At 37.1% G+C, this 24065-nt stretch overlaps 2 protein-coding genes and 1 pseudogene across 2 annotated transcripts; 1 reads left to right on the forward strand and 2 right to left on the reverse strand.

Moving 5' to 3' along the window:
- Window positions 1-376: 376 nt before the first annotated feature.
- On the reverse strand, window positions 377-1494 carry LOC107829286 (uncharacterized). The gene is made up of 3 exons (XM_016656763.2): window positions 1036-1494; window positions 873-940; window positions 377-713 (listed from the first exon to the last, which is right to left on the reverse strand). The coding sequence occupies exons 1-3, from the start codon at window positions 1492-1494 to the stop codon at window positions 377-379; spliced, it is 864 nt and encodes a 287-aa protein (XP_016512249.2).
- A 2420-nt stretch (window positions 1495-3914) lies between these two features.
- Window positions 3915-5487, forward strand: LOC107829290 (uncharacterized). The gene is made up of 2 exons (XM_016656765.2): window positions 3915-5124; window positions 5205-5487. The coding sequence occupies exon 1, from the start codon at window positions 4074-4076 to the stop codon at window positions 5100-5102; it is 1029 nt and encodes a 342-aa protein (XP_016512251.1). The 5' UTR covers window positions 3915-4073; the 3' UTR covers window positions 5103-5124; window positions 5205-5487.
- Window positions 5488-13620: 8133 nt separating this feature from the next.
- On the reverse strand, window positions 13621-24001 carry LOC107829289 (viridiflorene synthase-like; annotated as a pseudogene).
- Window positions 24002-24065: the final 64 nt, after the last annotated feature.

Raw genomic sequence — 24065 nt, forward strand, 5'->3', positions numbered from 1 at the left:
TAAGTATAATAACATGTTCATAAATAACAATTAGGTTTATACCTTTTTACATCCCCTTGCATTATGGCTTGCCTCTTCACAATTACCACAAGTCATAATTCTGCCTTTTCTAGACTGACTCCATTCCCTTTGCCTCTTACTTGCCTCATCATTTTGTCTATCTCTTTTGACTTTAAGCCTGCTAGCTTGATTCACCAGTTCTAGAGGTTCCATGGCTTAAGATGGATCTATCTTCCAAACATTCTCACCAGGTACAGGCTGTAACTTATGCTTGTAAGTAAGTAGAAAGGCTTCTTTGCTATACCACCAATGCATCTCCTTCAAAGGGTCTTACCTTATATACAAGCATGCTTTTATTGCATGAGGATATGGGATTTCATGCTCTACATGTGCATCGTTTCCCTTGTAAATTGACAATGAATTTGTCAACCCCTTCTACTATTTCAAATCCATTATCACCATTGTAATCAACCTCAATGGAATGAGCTATCTTCAAATAGTCATTATAAAGCTTCATGCTTTGAGGACTGTAGTCTGTCTTCCATGTCCTCACCTCATCTTCATGCTTTCTCAACTGATTCATTACTTTGAGTCTTATATCTTTCAACATTTTGATGATGGGCTTGTATCTAGCTTCTAATATCCAAGAATTGAAAGATTCTGTAAATTTTTTATCCACACCTTGATTCTTACAGACAGTGTCAAAGTATGCCCTACACCAACTCTAGGGTGGGTACTTTAACAAGTCTGTAATAGCTGCTTCCTTCAACTGTCCCAACTGATCCTTGAAGTCTTTTGCATAAGTTGCCCAAGCACTCCACTAAAGTAACTTCTTCATTTGAAGACCTCTGTACTCTTTGCACCAGTTTTACTTTACATATCTCGTATAGAACCTATGCTTTACTTCAGGAAGGACTGTCTTTATTGCCTCCATTAATCCCTGCACATATCAAAATATTTTAGCAGATTAGTAATGATAAAGTTATAACAGATTAGTAATGAAAAAGTTATAATAGATTAGTAATGAAATAATACCTTCTGCATGTCTGACATAAATGTGACTACATTGCCCATATTCAAGTCCAATGAATTGTGAAGAAGCTCCAGAAACCAAGTCCAACTTCTTTGTTTTTCTCTATCAACTACAACCCAAGCAAGTGGATAAAAGTGATTCATATTATCTTGCCCAACAATAACTAGTAGCTGTCCTTTAGCCTTCCCATTTAAGAATGTACCATCAAGCCCAATAAATGGTCTCAAGTCCTCTTTATACCCCATCTTTAATTCCTGAAAACAAATGTACATCCTAAGGAATTTCCTTTTGCCTTGCAACAATGCTTCTTTAGATAAATTAATAATCACATCACTTCCAGGATTACTGTCGCTCAAAGCATTGGCATATGCTTTAAGCTTGTTATAATCATCAGTGAAACTCCCTTCCAATTTCTCCAATATCATTCTCTTTGCCCTTTTAACCTTTGATTTTACTAGCATTACGTTGAAATGAATTCTTCAAGTCTTCCCTCATTTCTTTCACCTTATACTTAGGGTTGTCTTGCAATTTCTTCTTGAAGTAGTAAGCTATAGTGCTATATTCAACCCTATTGTTATAAAAACAGGATTACAGTCATGTCTTGGGTCTATTGTATTCACTCTACAGCCCTCACTGCCCTTGTTACTAGATATAAGACATTTAAATGGGCAGCCCTGTACATACTTATACCTCACTCTAATTTTGTCACTTTTCAACAGCTCTAATTTCTTTTGATTAACCAATGAATAAAGGTTCATGAACATTCTAGCTTCAGGAATATCCTTGAAAGACATGCCTTTATGAATCTCTTTGTATTCATTAAGGTTTTCACTACGATGCTTTTTCCTTTCTGCCTCAAATTGTTCTAACTCTTCAGAATCATAGGCCAAGCCATCAGAACCTGCCTCATCTTCATCTTCATCTTTACTACTACTATCATCAGTACCAACTAATACTGGAGATAAATAAGCCTCAATATGGTTGACAATGTTTGAGACACAAATACTTTCTTCACACTCATCTACAACATAGACATTTAGTACCTTAGATTCCTCACAGACAAGGCATAAAAGCTGGCTAATCCCTATATCTCCTTCAACTTTATAATACTTACTAGATGGGCTAGTAATTATTAATTGTTGTACCTCTATATACCTTAACTGAAAAATGTATTCATCTACTATATCTTTAAAAGACAATAGGTCAGAATCTTTATCTTTCCAGATGTGGACCAACTTCTTTGAATAGACTAGGTGTGGCTCTGTAATCCAGTCACCCCTATAATTGAAAACTAGGTCCACAAGAACCATCTACAAACATAAATAAGACAATGTAAAAACTTTATGACCATAAAGTAATACTTTATACAAAATGGACCTCACTTGATAAAGAAATCAGAAATCAAACAATAAAGAATGAAAAAAAACAGTGATGGTTACTCTTCAATAAAGAATGCAGAACATTACAATAAAGAATGCAGAACTACCACTTTCCAATGTACTTAATCACATGCATAATGGATATTTGGACCCCATTCAATCATACACGACCAAAAGCACACAGCTCAAAATAATAACTTCATTATTTAAAAAATAAAATAACACCTCTGTTGTAGCCCTTACCAACGAGCTAAACATATAAAATACCAGAAACATAAAAGCCTAATAGACCATCAGAAATCAGAAATTAAGGGACCACCTCAAAAGATGCACATGCACGAGAAAATAACAATAAATTGACGAACAATAGAGCAGGAAACATGTATAAGAACAGACATATGCACATTTACCAGAAAAGAAAAAATCGTAGCTCGAAACATTATGTAGAAATCACACATTTTTCAACAAAATTAACATAAACACAACTTGACTTAGCTGAATCATCAATTTTTTGAAGAAATAACTCACCTTTTTGAATATCTCGAGTCTTAGATCCGAAATTTTGTCACTGCCGGAAACCCTAGATGGAACCCATCCCGTTCTTTTTTCCTTTTCTCAATTTTGATCTTTTGTTTATGTGTTATTTACGGTGATTTTAGTATATTAACTTAGTTGGCCGGGTTTATTTAGTTGGGCGGGGCAAGGAAATTTGTGGGGGGGGGGGGGGAGGGAGGTTATTTAGTGAAATGGAGTGTCTTGGTCTTTCAGAGAGTGCCACATGTCCCAACCGTTAAAATAGGGACAAATATACTACTTTATTGGACGGTACTGAATAGTATACCATAGTAGAGGGGCATATCAGGCCCTTTTCCCTAAAAAATATTGATCGTAAATTGCTAAGTTTATATGGTACTTGCATATAAAGCTCTTAACCATCAAATTTCTTTATCTAACTTGAGAGTAGAGAAAAATTCTCTAGCTGAAGTCAAAGATGAGTTTAAGCCAATTATTGTCATATGCTCCTCACCAATAGTATCCAAAAATAGAAACATTAAATGGTGGCGATTCTATTTAATGCAAGTGTTGGTTCACCTTTAACTTCCTTTTTTAATTAATTATATAAGGCCCAATATTTGGATCTTTGACCAATTTCTAGTTCTTCACTACCCACACTTTGGCGATTTCCAAAAATAAATAAATAAGAACAATATATGTGGAGTTTTTTTTCAAACCGAGCGTTGTTAGAATTTTTAGATCTCTTATGTGTAAAAGACAGATCTTTTATGTATAAAAGTAAATTTTGCATGTGTAAAAAAATTTATGATCATAAAACTAAAAATAAATTTGTAAATAGCCAAAAAAACAATTAACATCTCGTCAATAATTATGCACATTAAAAGAGTAATTGGACTAATATAACCCCCTATAAAACGTTGTCGTTTGGTTTGAGTAATTAGTCAGCCAATCAAAAAGCACCTCCTTTGTCTCCCTCCCTCGTCTTCCTCACCAATGAAACCCTAATTTTTCTCTCCTATCGAAAAACATTGAAAACACCTTTTTCCTCTCCTTCTCCGAAAAAGCACAGAATCATCACAAATATACATGAAGTTACTCTTCAGATTTCACCTTTCGATGCTTCATCTTCTCTTACAATCTCAAAAATGACAAAACAAAACTTCACCACTATCCCCGTCGCCCCTCTCCCTGTCCCCACCGCATGCGGCAACTGCGGCGTCGAGGAACGGTGTTTTCTCCACCACGTCCGTCACCGAGGAATATTCCGGCGACTTTGCACTAACTGTGTCCTCAGACTCAACACTCAATCATTTTGCCCTACTTGCTTGCTCGTTTACGACCCTTCCCCTCCCCCTTCCTCTTCCTCAAACGGCCTCGTTTCATGCCAAAAATGCTATTCACTCTCTCACAACTCCTGCGTGGGCCTCAACCCTCCTCACCCTTACGTTTGTCCCCTTTGTGTTAACCCTAATTCCCCTGTTTTTACCCTCAAAAAGGGAAACGATGTTGTCGGTGTGGTTAACGAGGATGCTATGGTTATTGATAAGCAGGCAGCTAGGGTTTTGTTAACGGCCGCGAGGATCGCCGCCGGGACTATGAATAAAGCTGCTGTGGCTGCTAAGGTGGAGGCGGAGAGGAGGGCGAAGGACGCGGCGTTTACTAGGAAACGAGCTAGGGAAGCTTTAGATCATGTTGCTTACCTTGATGCTAGGGATAAAATGAAGAAGAAGGATGTTGTATTGCGGTTGCCTTCGAATGTGAACAACAGAGGCAGTAGTAATAATAATCAATGCCTTAGTATGGTTGTAGCTGCTGTGCCATTGGAGGAGGTGAATAATGTCCTGAATGCGAATGCCGCAGATAGGTTGGATGGTTCTTCTGAAGTTTTAGTAGCTTTGAATGCTGTGGACTTGAAAGGGCAGAATCCAGTCCCAGGGTTGCCTAATGGGTCTGCAATGGATGTGGAGATGAACAGGGGTGCAATGGTGACCCCTACTATATCTGCTATTAATCATAGCGCTGCTACTGGAGCTGAGGAGGACAAATCTGGGGAACTGGACTGTTCGAATGGCCAAAGAGAGATGGTAAATGTGACCGAACAGGATCAAGATCAGCATATGGTAAATCCCAATGCTGGGAATCGAATGGTAGTATCTCGCGTCAATAATTTGTAGCATGAATAATGGTAATATCAAGGTGGGATTAGAAAGATGTTGATTTGTGTAATCAAGTTATGATTTTGCGATTACTTGTGGCGTAATTGCCTTTTTTCGCAGGTCACATGCTCACAAAAATACTAGTGATCTGGGCATTCAATCGATCTGAATGTGAAGACTGGGCCATGGTGGGTGTGGGTTGTTTTGGTTAGACTAAGGATAATATTCCGTACAGTATTTTCTTGTGTAGAGAGATGTTCTTTGTACGTTTATCTAATGAAAGGTCAGTTCTGCGTTAATGCGTCCCTAAATCTGCTCAGGCTTGTTTTGTTAGTTTGGAGATACTTCGCTTCATGCTTTCTTACATTATTTTACTGGCATTAATCAATTTGTTCTTATGCTACCTTTGAGCTTGCTACTATTGTACTTCAATTGCAGCAAAGTTGCAAAGCATATTTCTGAAAGTTGTTTTTGCTTGATGTGGAAGAGATTTGCTTGAATTGATGGATGCATTGGCTTTTCTTCCTACCTTTTTTTTTCGCATTCTATAGAGCAGTTTCTTGGATGAAGTGTTGGAGTGAATAATGTTCTGAACCAGGGAATGTCTATTGAGCAGAACAGTGTAAATGTGTGCATTCAAGGTGGATTTTAGCCTATGAAAACTTGTCATCTTGTTGAATTTGTATTAACTACTTTTTTCCTGTGCCAAGTAGAAAAAAATTATGTCTCAAAGGCTTAAAAAGAGGAGGTCGTAGAAAGAAGATATCCAATTGAAAGCTTTGGCATCATTCTTTGCAGGGTGCGTTATGCCTTTGATTTTCCTATTCAGCTTAGGTTGTTTCTGGTGATTTTGCAATGTTTTCTGTTTCATCGTAGTAGAGTATAGCCAAGAAAGAATGTAATGATTCTGAATATATTTCAGAATTTTGGTGGGTTTCGGAGTTGCTCTAGTTTTGAATCCTTTGGGATGTCTTTTTCTTTTTTAATGTGTCTGCTTATGTATGCTTCTCCTGAAGGAGGATAGCACTGTGAATCTATTGTTTCAGGGAGATTATCTGAATATTAGGCAGAGTGTTTGGCCATGACATAGTTTTCAATTGGCCGTATGACTGTCAGATTCATCTGACTTTAGGAGGTTTCAGTTTCCAATTTAGTTCTTTCATTCCAAAGCTTTTGTAACATGCATTAATGTTTGTCTATATATCTTTATTCATATCCCTTAAATTAGAGTTTCTTTTTTGCTACTTTTCATTCATATCTGAAGCTATGCTTCACATGAATCCTCCCAACAATTTAGGTATGCCCATCAATGCTTAGGCAATTAGGAAGATATAACCTTAGTTTTGTTGCCGCCACTGGTGCTTGATCCCTGGCTTTTCATGGTATTCATTTCAGTTTCACTAACTGTTAGTTCACACCCTTGGGCACCACATTTGCATGTTCATACTCCTTTTCTTCCTGAAGGTGCGTTAGATTCAGTTGAAGTGCATTCACGAGATCATGTGGTCAATTCAGGGAGCTTCTCTTAGGAGCAGATTTCTTCGAAATGTGAACGAATGAGCCAACTTTTGAAAGGATTTGATTAAGAATTTAACAACAGAGATGATGGTACATCACTTTCATACTATTATATCCCATGTTGGTCATAAAAATTAAAAGACAGCAGAACATGATCAATAGAGCCTGCTGGATGAATTAGGTTTACAATTCTCTTCCGTGGTCTAGGCATTTTTTTAAATTTTTTTTTCCACCCCAAAACTAGTCTTTCTACTTTCAATTTATGCTCATGAATTGAACCTATTGTAAGGCCCGTAAAATTTCACTAGAACTCGGGGTTTCGTGATGCCAAGTGGACTTATGTGTTGATGACTGCGGTACGGACTTTTTGGGTTGAACAGTGCGTTGGGGAGTTGAAGAAATTTTTTGGTAGAGCAGGGCATTTCTGCGGTCCACTATGCGACCGCGGAATCACTCTGCGAGCCGCAGATCGGCCGCAGAGTGCAACAGAAAATGGCCAATTTTGGAGGGTTGTTTTGCGGTCCAATATGCGACCGCATAATGCTTTCGCGGGCCGCACAATCCATCGCAGATGCAACATAAAGATTTCTGGAGGGGAGTTCTGCGGCGCATTATGTGACCGCAGAACTGAGAACTGGTCCGCGGACCGCAGACCTGACCCGAATAGCCCAGTTCTTGACATCACTTCTGTTTGCGGCCACATATCCATTCTGCGGTCCACTCTGCGATCGCAGAGCTGTGTTCAGATGGTCCATTTTCTGGTTTTTAAACCTGACCATATTTCGATATATAGACGTTAAGGGCCATTTGTAAAGTAAAAATCTGATATTTTGAGAGTAAGGAAGTGCTCTAGAGTGAGAGGGGGTTCCTAAACTAATTGTTCATCAATTCTTGCTCAAGGCTTGGAGAATTAACAAGGAAAACTCACTAGGTCTTCATCCTAGAGGTAAGATTCTACTCCCTAGCCTTCAATTTCGGGATTTAACTGAAAATAGGTAATGAGAAAAGCAATTCTTGGGTGTGGGAGTTGTTCATTATGCATGCATGTACTACCAAGGTTTGTGGGAAGATTGTTGAGTGCAATTGGGTAGAGTTTGGGTAGTGGGATGAAGGAATCCACCATAGGAGGACCTTGAAATCATAATGCCCATCTATTGTTTGATAAAATGCTCAAATGAGTTGGAACCATGAACTCCTTCCTAATTTGTGTTCTATTTGTTATATTTCCAAATAGATCGAAGTGGCTAAGATTTCCGAATCATTGTAGTAATTTCATGAAGCTCAAGGCGAGGTATGTTAGCTAAACTTCTCTCTTAGAATGGAATCCCACGATGTTCTTGTAAGCCCTGAGTTGATCATTATAAATTTGATTATTCCGAATGCTTTTATCTTATTGTGTTATCCTTCGAAAATGTGATCTAAGTATGGGTTGTGTGTTAACATGTTATGACTTCAAGACGTAATTCTAATGAAAGCTATCATGTCGAATTGTGTAAGAAATCTCATTGTGCATAAGACCCTTATTTACTCACATGTGTACTTAAGGTCTTGAATATAAATGCTTTGTTGTTGATAATCCTTAGTGGTGTTTGAAGGCAAAAGAAGTGAGCATGAGATATGAAACACGACTAACGTGCCGAGAATGATATTACAATAGAGGTCACTAGTGCCAATGAAATGAAGAGAAGTGTAAAAGACATTGAAATGAGCTGTAAATTTTTTAAGTAATTATCACGACCCGGAATTCCCACCGTCGGGACCTTGATGGCGCCTAACATTTCACTTGCTAGGCAGGCCAACGTTAGAGAATTATTAAACCAAATCCTTATTTTCATTCAGTAAATAATAATAATTAGCTAAAATAAAATATAATAAGTGCGAAATATCACCCGGATCTAGAGTCACAATTCACGAGCATTCTAGAATTTACTACATGTAATAGTTTGAAAGAAATACAACTGTTTGGATGAAAGAAACAGTAAAATTGAAAAGATAGACGGAGACTTCAAGGTCTGTGAACGCAGACAGATCTACCTTGAGTCTCCGGATAGCGGGTCCAACAACTAAAATCTCGATCAACCCGAGCCGGTACCAAAATCTGCACAAAAAGTGCAGAGTGCTGTATCAGTACAATCGATCCCATGTACTGGTAAGTGTCGAGCCTAACCTCGACGAAGTAGTGACGAGGCTAAGGCAAGATACCTACAAATCAACCTGTACAATTTAACAGTGTATATACAAATAATAGTAATGAAGAGCTAGACAGAAATTATCGGGAGGGGGAAACATGCTGGGGGAAATACTAGATAAGGAACTACAACAGAATGATCACTGGAACAACCCATACATTATAAATCAACAGAAACAACGAATACAGTAAAGGAAAAATGCACGACATCACCCTTCGTGTTTTTACTCTCAATCTCACCATAAATCAATAGAAATGGCACGACATCACCCTTCGTGCATTAACTCTCATATCATGGCACGATATCACCCTTCGTGCATTAACACTCATAATATGGCACGGCATCACCCTTCGTGCATTAACACTCACAATATGGCATGACATCACCCTTCGTGCATTAACACTCACAATATGACATAACATCACCCTTCGTGCATTAACACTCACAATATGGCACGACATCACCCTTTGTGCATTAACACTCTCCCTTACCATAATGCAATGCATAAATAACAACATGGAGATAGAATAACAAGTACAAGCCTTATTTCAATATTTAGTTCCACAATATCAATCTCAACTTTGAAATAAATTCTCAATTATCACCAGAAAATCCGTAAACATGATAAGAACGATCAATTTAACAACACTAGTATAAACACGTAGCAATTAGGCATAGGAAAGAGACAATATAAGAAAAACGAAAGAAACATGGAAAACAGGTAAATTGGCGGCGCATAAGTACTCGTCACCTCACATATACACCGCTCACATGAATTTCACATAGCAAATAGTCTTAGGTTCCTAATTCCCTCAAGTCAGGGTTAGATACAACACTTACCTTGCTCCGAAAACCACTTAATTCTCAATCACAACTTTTCCTCTAGAATTCACCTCCAAACCGCTCGTATCTATTAAAAAATAACTCAATAATATCAAATATTGCTAAAGGAATCAATTATATAGCATAAATTAAATTTCCCAAATTTTCCTCCAAAAAGTCGACTCCGGGCCCGCTTGGTCTAAACCCAAGGTTCGGACCAAAATCCATTTACCCATTCACCCCCGAGTCCGGATATATAATTAGTTTTGGAATCCGACCTCAAATTGATGTCTAAATCCCCAAATTTTCGAAATCCATAGTTTCTACCCAAACACCTAATTCTACCATGAAAACTCTAGATTTTAGGTTGATAATTCATAAAATATAATGGGTAATTGAAAGAAAATGATTTAGAATCACTTACCAACACTTTGGGGAAGAAAATAACTCTTGAAAATCGCCTCTAGTCCATTTGGTTTTTGAGAAAAAGAAATAAATGGCCAATTCCCGTTTTTGAATTCTGTTAAGTGATGAACGACAGTGTTCATCGCGTTTGCGAAGGGTATAGGCTGCCAAGCCTTCGCGTTTGCGAGACCTTGTTCGCGTTCACGTAGGCTAACCCCTGGCCTTCGCGTTCGCGAGACATTGCTCGTGTTCGCGGTGAAGGAAAGACTGACTCTCCCCCCAGTGCCTAACACTACGCGTTCGCGACCAAGCCTTCGCGTTCGCGAAGAAGAAAATTCCGGCCTCATCAGTTTACTCTTCGCGTTCGCGGGAGTACCTTCGCGAACGCGAAGAAGGACATGCCAGAACACTTGCTGCAGCAAAATACCAGATTTTTCCAAATCCGAAACATCCCGTGGCCTATCCGAAACTCACCCGAGCCCTCGGGGATCGAAACCAAACATGCACATAAGTCTAAAAATATCATACGAATTTGCTCGCACGATCAAATCGGCAAAATAACACCTAGAACTACGAATTTAGCACCAAATCAAATGAAATTCTCAAGAACACTTTAAAATTTCTAACTTCTCAACTGGACGTCCGAATCACGTCAAATCAACTCCATTTCTCACCAAATTTCACAGACAAGTCTTAAATATTATATTGGACCTATATCGGGATCCGGAACCAAAATACGGACCCGGTATCAACAAGGCCAAACATCAAACAATTCTTAAAAATAATTAATTTTCAGACTTTTAATTTTCATAAAAAATTCATAACTCGAGCTAGGGACCTCCGAATTCAATTCCGGACATACACCCAGGTCCCATAATTCAATATTGACCCACCAAAACTGTCAAAATACGGATCCGGGCCCGTTGACCAAAAATATTGACCGAAATTAACTAAAATCAACTTTTAAGGTAAAATTCTTATTTTCATCAATTTTTAATATAAAATCTTTTCGGAAACATGCCCGGACTGCGCACGTAAATTGAGGAGGGTAAAAATAAAAATTTTAAGGTTTAAGAGCGTAGAATCGAGTTTTTAAACATAAGATGACCTTTTGGGTCATCACAATAATAAATGCATGTTTAGTCACCGAGGAAGGGTAGGTTGAAATGACCTAACCCCGAAACTACACATGCCAGTGTAAGAGTGAGTGAGGGATAAAATCCCCATGGGAGGTGGTGAGAGTTTTTTCCAAATATGGGATGAGATTGATGTGTTGACATAATTCTCCTTAAATGGGATGAGATGATTGCTAGCGGAATGTGAGGTGACGTCGACCCACACGATGTTGTGGTGAGACGACTTAGCCTATCGGGCTGAGATTGGACTCCATGCTAAAAGCACGGTGGTGTATCAATACTAAAGATCTCCCAACTTAAAATATTGAAACTTGCTTGAAATTTATTCTTTCTCCTAACTTGGTACTTTAATATTGATGAGGTCCTCATTAATTTCATGTTTCTTTATCATTGTACTGTTATTCGTTCTATTGAGGGGGTGTTTAGTTTTCATACTAGTACTATTCCATATGTACTAGCGTCTCTTTTTACCGGGGGCGCTGCATTTTTAATGGGTGCAGGTGGTTTCACAGCGGGCGACATTGAGCAGTGATAGCAGTACACCCTCTCCTGAGCCGACTTGGTGATCCCCACTTCATTTCAGGCTCCTGTATATTTTGTCCTTTGTACATAACATTTTGAGATATAGCCGGGGCCTTGTCGCCGGCACTGTCATAATACTCTTTGGGTTCTGTTAGAGGCTCCGTAGACATAGTGTGGGTTGTATATTGGTGTTGGGAAAGCCAAACTAAAAATATTGTATTTGTATCGCATGTTTCACTTTAAACTCTGAATGTGTAATATATTTTGAGACTTATAAATGGAGTAACCAATGGTAATGAAATGATGTTATTCGCGTGACCCTGTTATTGTTTAATTAATGAAATGTATCTTCTCTTTATTCTTGGGTGAGTGGGGTAGACGACATTGTGCAGACTTGCTCGACCGTGGTATCTGATATTTTTCTCGGTTGAGCGCCGATCGCACTCCCGAGGTCGGGGCGTGACACCTATGTTAAAAATGCTGAGTATCTTTCAAGAAAATTAGCAACTTCGTAAACCATAGAATCGGCTCTCGAGTCATCATAGCAACCTTTCTTTCTTGGACATATCCAACCGTGAGACTAGTTAGAATTTGCTTAGACTGTATTTACGAATCTTTTTCTGATTGTAATTGTGTTTATCAATTTATCCCTCCATTCTAATTTTTATGATACTTTCACAAGATTTAAGAGTTCTATTCAATTAAATTTTAATGTGCCGGTCATCCGATGAAAGTCTTCCTTTTCTAATTTTCAGTTATTACTTTATTATTTTATTTCCACCGATAACGTTGACATTCTAGCATATCGGAGAGCCTTCGTTCGAATTGAATACCACTCCTAGTATAACATTATAACTAAAGATGATGAGACTTAGTTCAATTAAAACATTTCATCATTCAATACCTTATCAAGTGTCCATCTAAAGCTTATCCCCAAGAAAATGAAGTTACAGCTAATCTCCCATCTAAACAAAATCAGCTCCACTCAACACTATAAATACTAAACCATATATAGTTCATTCCATTTCATCTATTTTTATTTTTATAATAATAATTACCTCAGCGATATATTCTTTCCCATCAATTCATGGCTAAGTCAAGTTCCATGATAATATTCCTCTCTCTTTGCATATGTGTGTCATTGATGATCAGCAGTGGAGAAGCAAGTTCCTTCTCATATAGCTATGGCTGGGGCCCTGGGCAGCCAATTCAAGGTTCTTACAATTATAATCCTGGCAATGGTTTTTCCTACTCTAACCCTTATGGCAGCTATAGCTCTCCATATTTTCCTTATTACTATCGTCCTTGGTTTCCTTTTCCACCAAACTTTCCTGGATATTCTCATGATGTCCCACAACAAGATTCAAAGCATTAAAACTTTTTTTAGTATTTGGAGGGTTCTTTTCTTCACCTTTATTTTTCCTATGAATATTATGTTATTAGGGTTTAACTTGGTTGGGTTTCATCAACTCTTCTTAGGAGTTTTGGTTGCTGTTTCTAGTAGCTTTAATTTTTATGGTCGATTTATATTATAACTTAAGATATAAATAAATAATTTTTCTCTATGTTCTTAGTTGGTTTTTGCCATTGAGTCATGATTCTTGCTTAAGTTTGTTATTAATTATTTCAAGATTCTATCAACTCACATTTTATCTTATAAGGTTGAGATCAGTAAATCTATTCTTCACAAGCCAGTTATTTTTTATTGAAGAATTTTGATTCTAAGGCGTTACGCAATCTTTGGGCGTGACGAGTATCGATTGAAAACAACTGTTGTGATGGGCGTTAAGAAAGGATACATTGTTAAATAACATAATTATATATGCTTAATGCAAAGATATCAAAAATACGAAGTACCGATTTTTTGCCCAAATTAGCAAGGATATTTAGCGCAACATAACAAACAACCTAGTTTAAAAAACTATATACAACATACATGCAAAATTAATAACATGAAGAAATTATTTTTTTCCAAAGGGGAGCCAACAGCTCTCTAGATCAGCATAAGGTTGAGGGTTTATATTTCGATAGATTCCACTAGCAGAGCAACGATATCTTTGGTTTAAAAACTTTTACTACTTTGATTGTATTTGTATGTGACATCTATAACACGTGCAACGTGCAAGATTGAGAATGCGATTAAAAATCTCCCTAGGGACGTGAGTTGGTTTGAGAATTCCTTTATTCACATCCTTCCACGCTATTTCAACCATTTCTTGGAATTTGTCCATTAGCTCTTCTGTTAATATGCCATAATCTCTCATGTAACACTCAATTCTTGTGGAAATTTGGCCTTTACCCTTCTCAACCTAAAATATAAATAATAAAGCAGGTTTAAATATGTAATCAATAGTATGGTTATATTTAGCTTGTCAACACAATTAAAATGATCTTGTTTTGTCTAATACAGATATACCTCGTAGCTTGCTATGTCATCAACAACGCGACATAATGTAGCATTTGTTTCAAGAATTTTTGGCTTCTTTGACAACCACTCAAAATCTTCCTCGATGGCAGATTTCATACCCAAGCAGGACGTTGTTGTGAGCAAGTAATATGTGCTAGTAGCTAAAGCATTGTTAAGATATTGAGAAACATGTGGCATATAACCTTTGATGAACCATATTTTTTCGACATAATAGCTTCTCACAACTTCTTTCATCTATTCAACATCAAAAAATGTGTTTGATTACTTTGTTATTCATTGAATACTGCAATTGTAAAAGAGATAGTACACAAGAGTAAGAGACATAAATGAAATTTATTAGAAGTAAGCATGAGTGGTACGTACCCTTTCTTTTGCATAGTGGACAACAGAGGATCGGCCATCCTTGGACAACTCTTTTTCATAATCCTCGTATAGATCTAGAAGAGCTTTGTAGCTAAGTTTCAGGTAATTTGGGAGCTGACCAATTTGATTAATGTCCCACCTATATTTTAAAATAAAAAATTAAAAATAATAGACTAAGATATAATAAATAATACAGTAATAAGTTTCTCAACTCAGCAAAAGACTACTTTTAGACAATTTTATGTAATTTTCTCATGTTGCGCCAGAAAAAAACGCATGGTGATTGACTTGTACGAGTCCCGACTTACAGAAAAAGTGAAAATTCACTGTCACTCAGGTTGGTCTTAAATTAAAGAAATGTGAAAATAATTCACTGTCATTCTTAATCACTGCAAACAAAATTCTTTTGGTTTCTAGTAATTGTTTTTATTAATTAGTAATAAAATTGTAAAGTATTAGATTCATATTCATACCTTTGTATGGCATCAGTGTAAATGTCAAGTTCTTTCACGCTGTCACTACCATTGAAAGTGTCATATACTATTGAAATCATTGCTATAGTCTTGGCAAGCATAATACGAGCTTGAGAATATTGAGGTTCAAAGTAAACTCCTACCGTCCAAAAGTGACACTCAACTGTTCTATCTTTAGTATACGGAAGTGTTGTCATGAAATTCAAGTCTTTCCACCACCTGCAAAATGCACAATAATTAATAGTTATCAGAGTAGAGAAATCATTATTTTTTCTTTGTTTTATCTCAAAGCATTTCCCTATATACCTTGATATTTCCCCGAGTTCTTTTTTGTACAACATTTGAAGTAAATTGAAATCCAATTTGGCAAATAGTAGTAACTCATCATTTTTCGATTCATCCTCCTCATAGATAGAGATATAGTAGCGTGTCTCGGCTCTTGGTATGCCCTTTTGTAAAGATTGCTCAAGAGCATGTGTAACTTGTTTTTTCAGAGCGGACTTCAAATCATGTTGAGCTGCAGACTGAAGGTGTGTCGTAGTGAAAGCAAGTGCTTCGTCTAAAATACATTCACAATGAGTCCTCATATGTGAAGCTTCATATAAGCACAACATGCCCAAAATATCGGTACTAAGACTCCTCCTGAATTGCCCATTGCCATATTGGAATTTTTTAAAAATATCTGATTTGAAATCAACAAACAAGATTAGCTAGCCTTCCTTGTAATGGACATGTAAGCTAGCGTCAAATACAAGTCGCAAGCAAGTTATTAGTCAGTTATGTAAATCCTCATTCATCATGTCGTTCCATTTGAGTTAAATTCAAATAAAATAAAAAAATACTACAAATTCACCAAATTTTTGTTGAGATTTTGTTTTTAAGATGAAATATTCTTAAAATGAGGGTGAATGGAAAATGGAGGGAAAATAAAATTTTGAGTAAAATTTTAAGTTTCCCCCTCTTGACAATGAGACATTGTCCCATATTGGAAGTGGAAGACATTTTTGGTGGGTATATATATAATTGCTCTTCTTGTAGCTCTTAAAGAGTTAAGAAGAAAGCAAGCCTCGCGTCGTCGTCGTCGTCGCTCGCTCTTGGATTTGGTCAAATGATCGATTGATTGATTAATTTTTTGGACCAAATTTATTTGTTAATAGTAAATATTAACGTAAGATTATCCGCATTTGTAACGGATATTTTTCAATCCGTGTATTGACCATTTGGCAGCCGCCTAATGCTCTTCCCACCATGAATGTACTTGCTCCACAAACATGAATGTGCTTGCTCCACAAACATGAAGTGCTTGCTCCACAAACAAGCTAATGCTTGCTCCACCATGGAGGGTGGACGTTTGGTCTTCTTCAACACTGGCTGCTATATATATGTGCAGCAGATGTTGAAGAAAGACACTCAACACACAACACACAATTCGCTCAACAAATTGGCTATACATTGCACTCCTTCCTCTCAGCATTTCCATACGATTTTCTGAGTTTCTACTCCTTCGTCCTACATTGTTTTTAACTTCAAACAAAGCAACTGTAAGTGTGATTTACTACCGAACTTTGTGTTCGCTGAAATACTGGGGTTTGAAGTACCGCTACACCAGTGTGTTATTCGTTCTATCCTGGGAGGAAATAATCCATTACCTTGGGTACTAAGAGGGGATTAAATTCCTTAAGGAAATACTGTGAATTCAGTGGGCTCGAATTTATTACTATTTCATAACGTTAACTTATATTTTGCAGAATTATTATTTACAAATACAGCAATATTGGCGGGGATAACAATCTTAAGGAATTTAATATTTATTTCTGTATTTGTGTTATTCTTATTATTCTGCAAACTAAAACCTTTGTGGTTTGTGTACTCCCATTTTGGAGAGTTAAGCCTTCGTGGTATTTTGTTGGATATTAAAATCTACGTGATTTTTACTCCAGTTTGAAAAACGTGTATTAAACGTTTGTTTGTGTCATTCTTTTACAGAAAAAATGATGACTGAAAGCGAAAACCAAGCTGTTCCGATGGTAACTGCCAACGCATCGACAAGCCGAACACCGGCAGAAAAACCCAGAAACTTTTTCGGGATTGATTTCAAGCGCTGGCAGCAGAAGATGTTCTTCTATCTAACTACGTTATGTCTATAGAAGTTCATCAAGGAAGATGTTCCTGATCTGCCAGATAAAACTCCAGAGAATGAACGCTTTCTCGTGATTGAAGCGTGGAAGCATTCTGATTTTTTATGCAAGAATTATATTCTTAGTGGACTGGATGATAATTTGTATAATGTATACAGTAGCATGGAGACATCAAAAGAATTGTAGAATGCGCTTGAAAAGAAATATAAAACTGAAGATGCCGGGATGAAGAAATTTGTTGCCGCAAAATTTTTGGACTACAAAATGGTAGATAGCAAGTCTGTTATTACCCAAGTCCAGGAATTGCAAGTGATTATTCATGATCTACTTGCTGAAGGTCTTGTCATCAACGAAGCATTCCAAGTAGCAGCAATGATTGAGAAGTTTCCTCCATTGTGGAAGGACTTCAAAAATTATTTGAAACACAAACGAAAGGAAATGTCCCTTGAAGATCTCATTGTTCGGTTGAGAATCGAAGAGGACAATAAAGCTGCTGAAAGGAGAGGCCGTGGAAATTCAACAATAATGGGAGCAAATATTATTGAAGCTAACAAAAAGAGGAAGAAGGCTTTTGGTCCGAAATACAACCCAAGCAAGAAGCGGTTCAGTGGAAACTGCTACAACTGTGGGAAAACTGGACACAAGTCTACGGAGTGTCGTGCTCCGAAGAAAGACAAGAAAAGAGGTCAAGCAAACATGGTAGTAAACCATGATGATGTTGATAACCTGTGTGCCATGCTTTCTGAATGTAACTTGGTGGGAAATCCTAAACTGTGGTGGTTTGATTCAGGAGCCACTCGCCATGTTTGTGCAGTTAGAGAGGCTTTTGCTACTTATGCTCTTGCTGAACCCGGAGAGACAGTTTATATGGGAAATGCTTCAACAGCAAAAGTTGAAGGATATGGGAAGATATTTCTGAAAATGACTTCTGGCAAGGTCATTACTTTGAACAATGTCCTTCATGTTCCCGAAATGAGAAAGAATTTAGTCTCTACTGGACTTCTTGTTAAGCACAGTTTTAAGTGTGTTTTTGTGTCCAACAAGGTTGTCATTAGTAAGAATAAAATATTTGTAGGAAAAGGTTACCTCACCGAGGGCCTTTTCAATCTAAATGTAATGGTTGTGGAAAATAATAATAATATTTCAGCTTCTTCTTACTTACTTGAGTTAAATGATTTATGGCATGTACGTTTGGGTCATGTCAATTATAAAACCTTGCGGAAAATGATTAACTTGGAAGTACTGCCCAAGTTTGAATGCGAAAAATCAAAATGTCAAACATGTGTGGAATCTAAGTATGTTAAACATCCTTATACGTTAGTTAAAAGGAATTCAAATCCTTTAGACTTAATTCACACAGATATTTGTGACATGAAGTCAATACCATCTCGCGGTGGAAAGAAGTATTTCATAACTTTTATTGACGATGGTACTCGATATTGCTATGTTTACTTACTGAATAGTAAAGATGAAGCAATAGACGCATTCAGGCAATACAAAAATGAAGTTGAAACGCAACTTAACAAGAAAGTAAAAATGATAAGAAGTGATAGGGGTGGTGAATATGAATCTCCTTTTGCAGAAATATGTTTAGAATATGGAATTATTCATCAAACAACAGCCCCTTACACGCCCCAATCTAATGGGATTGCGGAAAGAAAGAATCGCACATTAAAGGAGATGATGAATGCATTGCTGATAAGTTCTGGTTTTCCACAGAACTTGTGGGGGGAAGCCATTCTTACGGCTAATCGAATATTAAATCGAGTGCCCCATAGCAAAACACAATCCATTCCATATGAAAAATGGAAAGGAAGGAAGCCCAACTTGAATTACTTTAAAGTGTGGGGGTGTTTGGCAAAAGTGCAAGTTCCTAAACCCAAAAGGGTAAAGATAGGACCGAAAACCGTTGATTGTGTTTTCATAGGATATGCGACAAATAGTAAAGCATATCGATTTCTGGTTCATAAATCAGAAAATCCCGACATTCATAATAATACGGTTATAAAATCAGATAATGCTGAGTTCTTTGAAAATATATATCCATATAAAAAGGAATGCGAGTCATTTGGTGAAGGATCTAAACGACCTCGGAAAGAAACAAAAGAAAGTACATGTAACCAGGAGGATCCAAGACGTAGTAAACGTCAAAAAGCATCTACTTCATTTGGACCGGATTTTGTGACTTTCTTATTGGAGAATGAGCCTCAAACATTTAAAGAAGCTATGACTTCTTCGGAATCATTGTTTTGGAAAGAGACAGTCAATAGTGAAATAGAATCCATATTGAACAACCATATATGGGAATTGGTTGATCTTCCTCCTGGAAATAAACCTTTGGGTTCTTAATGGATTTTTAAAAGAAAAATCAAAGATGATGGCACTATTGATAAATTCAAGGCAAGGCTCGTAGTCAAAGGGTATAGACAACGAGAAGGTCTAGACTACTTTGATACATACTCTCCAGTTACAAGAATTACGTCCATACGGATGTTAGTAGCATTAGCTGCAGTGTATGGTCTTGAAATTCATCAAATGGATGTTAAGACAGCCTTCTTAAATGGAGAGTTGGAGGAAGAAATTTACATGGAACAACCTGAAGGGTTTGTGGTTCCAGGTAAAGAAAAGAAGGTATGTAGACTTGTTAAGTCTCTTTACGGACTAAAACAAGCACCCAAACAATGGCATGCGAAATTTGACCAAACAATGTTGTCAAATGGTTTTAAAATAAATGAATGTGATAAATGTGTGTACATTAAAAATATTCCAAATCACATAGTCATTGTTTGCCTATATGTGGATGATATGCTGATAATGAGTAATGACATTGCCAACATAAATGCTACTAAGCATATGCTCAATAGCAAGTTTGATATGAAAGACTTGGGAGTTGCTGATTTAATTCTGGGAATTAAGATCCATAAGACTCCTCAAGGTCTGGTATTGTCACAATCTCATTATATTAAGACAGTACTTGAAAAATTCAATCACTTGGGCTTTAAAGTTGCAAAGACTCCAATTGACGTGAATCTTGCATTAGCAAAGAATAAAGGCCAAAGCATATCACAATTGGATTATGCTCGTGTGTTGGGATACTTAATGTATATCATGAATTGTACACGACCAGATATAGCTATGCTATAAGTAAACTGAGTCGATATACGAGCAATCCAGGCCAATCTCATTGGATGGCAATGAAACGAGTTTTGGGATATTTAGAACATACCCAGAACTTTGAATTGCACTACAGTAATTTCCCTGTGGTGATTGAGGGATACTGTGATGCAAATTGGATCACCGGTTCAACTGATTCTAAGTCCACGAGTGGATATGTATTCACTATTGGTGGAGGAGCGGTATCTTGGAAGTCGTCCAAACAAACATGTATTGCCCGCTCTACAATGGAGGCTGAATTCATAGCCTTAGATAAAGCCGGTGAAGAAGCTGAATGGCTCCGGAATTTCTTGGAAGACATTCCATTTTGGCCCAAATCGTTGGCACCAATATGCATACATTGTGATAGTCAAGCGGCAATTGGAAGGGCTGGGAGCGTTATGTATAACGGTAAATCTCGTCATATACGACGAAGACATAAAACCGTTAGGCAATTACTCTCTAGAGGAATTATCACGATTGACTATGTAAAGTCAAGTGATAATGTGTCGGATCCACTTACAAAAGGCCTAACTAGAGAGGTAGTTGAGAAATCATCAAGGGGAATGGGGCTATGGCCGAGAACAAGTCATTCTGGCGGTAACTCTACCTAGAAGACTGGAGATCCCAACATCTAGGTTCAAGGAGATCAAACAAAGTCATTAATGACGGTTCAACATTGTCAAATAAAATTTTAGTCCGTTCTCGTGATGAGACAATGTTCAGTACCAAGGATAAAGCATTAAGGCTTTTTAATGATTTCTAAATTTGATACGTGGTATATCAAATAGTGTATCTAAAGGATGACACGTTTAGGAATCACCTATGTAAGTGTGAAGTGTTAGCCGCTTCAAGGAGAACTTTGTAAGGCCAGTTCTCTACGCACTTATGAAACCAGGCGGTGTTCATGGCTGAAACGAACACAACAATGAGAACCAAAGACGGTTAAGGGTTGATTGTGTGACTTATGGTTGTCTAGGTATACACCAAAGATCGACGGTTCAAAGATATCAAATCTACCGATTGACCGAGTATATCCGACATAAGTTTACTACGGAAAGTTCAAAGGGAAACCTACTTATCCAGATGTAATCCTTACTTATAAATCACACAGTTTTTCCATGCATACTTCCGTGATATAGCCGTTCCCCATTCATGTGGGGGATTGTTGAGGTTTTGTTTTTAAGATGAAATATTCTTAAAATGAGGGTGAATGGAAAATGGAGGAAAAATAAAATTTTGAGTAAAATTTTAAGTTTCCCCCTCTTGACAATGAGACATTGTCCCATATTAGAAGAGGAAGACATTTTTGGTGGGTATATATATAATTGCTCTTCTTGTAGCTCTTAAAGAGTTAAGAAGAAAGCAAGCCTCGCGCCGTCGTCGTCGTCGCTTTCTCGGCTCGGCTACGGCTACGGCTTCGGCTTCGGCTTCGGCTTCGGCTTCGGCTTCGGCTTCGGCTTTGGATTCGGATTTGGATTTGAATTTGGTCAAATGATTGATTGATTAATTTTTTGGACCAAATTTATTTGTTAATAGTAAATATTAACGTAAGATTATCCGCATTTGTAACGGATATTTTCCAATCCATGTATTGACCATTTGGCAGTCGCCTAATGCTCTTCCCACCATGAATGTGCTTGCTCCACAAACATGAATGTGCTTGGACGTTTGGTCTTCTTCAACACTGGCTGCTATATATATGTGCAGCAGATGTTGAAGAAAGACACTCAACACACAACACACAATTCGCTCAACAAATTGGCTATACATTGCACTCCTTCCTCTCAGCATTTCCATACGATTTTCTGAGTTTCTACTCCTTCGTCCTGCATTATTTTTAACTTCAAACAAAGCAACTATAAGTGTGATTTGCTACCGAACTTTGTGTTCGCTGAAACACTGGGGTTTGAAGTACCGCTACACCAGTGTGTTATTCGTTCTATCCTGAGAGGAAATAATCCATTACCTTGGATACTAGGAGGGGATTAAATTCCTTAAGGAAATACTGTGAATTCAGTGGGCTCGAATTTATTACTGTTTCATAACGTTAACTTATATTTTGCAGAATTATTATTTACAAATACAGCAATATTGGCGAGGATAACAATTTTCACATAGAAGAAAGATGCACTCGATTCATAATAATATTGAACTTAATTACCTGGTGAGATATTGTAACAATGTTGTCTCAGCATTCGAAATTGAAGGGCACAAGTGTACAAGTCATTGTACTCATGACCTTCAAAGTTTGGATCTTCTTTATAAATCTGATCCAACATGTCTTCTATTTGTTTCTCAAAATGATAAGCTATGCCAAGGCGTTCAATAATGCCTATTAGATTCAATTTCTCAGATATTGTTCTTCCACATGCTAATAACATACTTCTCGTTTTTTCCTTCATAGTTTCAATCTCTTGAACATGCTTTTCTGCAACCTATAATGTATACGAAAATGTTTAGAATATAGTCATATACTACATAGTAATTAGTAAAACACCAAACAAATTCCTTATCTTACAAACATAGACCAAAGGCAGATTCAATATGGCTTTTAGCATTGAAGTAGTTAGTACTATAAAATTATGGGTTCTTATCAAATATTTATTATATTAATTAGAAAATTTTTACCTAGATATCTATGTTTCCTAGAAAATATTGAGTTCGAAATGAGCCTATTGCATTAGTTAGGAGTAAAAGACAAGGTTTATTTTCTCCATTCCAATTAAGGTGACGTAGTATGGTTCGAAACATAATTTAAGAAAGAAATAAAGATTTTTAAAATTTATGATCTTAAATATATTTTAATAATTGTGTAACTATAACTTTTTGAAACTTATGATCTCAAATAGATTATGGATCACATTTGTATACCTATAAAATCTTCTCATTAATAAAATAAAAAGTTTCTAGTTATATCATTTCAAAAAATAGAAATATATTATTTTTTTTGAAAGAAAAGAATAATGAGATAATGTGAGTAGTAAGAGTGTGTTTGGTATGAAAAAATATATTTAATATGAATTCATTTCCCTGTAATTTCAATTAAATGACTTCCATAAATAAGGAAAATATTTTTCGAAACTCTTCAAAATACACCCCCACTACCCCCACTACCCCTCCACTCTCGACATCCCCGTCGCTAACCTACCTAGGCCCACCCAAGCACACCCCCTATCCAACCTCCCCAGACCTCGCCAGTACCCCTACCCCCAGCCAACCACCTTCATCCTTTGCCTTCAACTTTGAACCATGGAACCCCCCCTCCCGACTCCCCCGACTCTTTGAGCCCCTCTCCCGCACCCACTCAGTCCGTCCCTATAGGGTTTGCCTAGAATATGTTTATATATAAATGCTCTTATAGTATTTTCTGCTTACTATCCAAACACGAAAGAAAATAAGATCTCTTATATTTCCTTGCAGGAAATTTTTCTTTAGTAGCAAACACATCCTAAATATACCTTATTGTCAACAGCGAATGAAAGGAAACTATCACCCCAAAGACATGGAGATAAATTGGGAATGGGGTGAAGTGTTTCTTCTGGGTAGTGCAGTAGAGTATTAGTCACTGCAGCTAAGGCCATTAATTTCTAGAGTATAAGATCTTAGCTGGGCTTTTTATATATTTGACCTTTAATTGGTGCTAGAAAAGTCACTTGGAAGCTAATTAAGAGTATTGGAGAGGGAAGTGGAAGAGTGGAAGTTAGTATTATAATAGTGAGATATAGTAGCCTCTATATATAACTATGAAAACAGCTATCTTTAACTTCAAATTCTTGTAAAGTTGTAGTACTATCCTTTAGGATTATTGCAGCCATTGCACGTATTTAATTT

This window comes from Nicotiana tabacum, chromosome 19 (assembly GCF_000715075.1).
Source record: "Nicotiana tabacum cultivar K326 chromosome 19, ASM71507v2, whole genome shotgun sequence".
NCBI lineage: Eukaryota > Viridiplantae > Streptophyta > Magnoliopsida > Solanales > Solanaceae > Nicotiana > Nicotiana tabacum.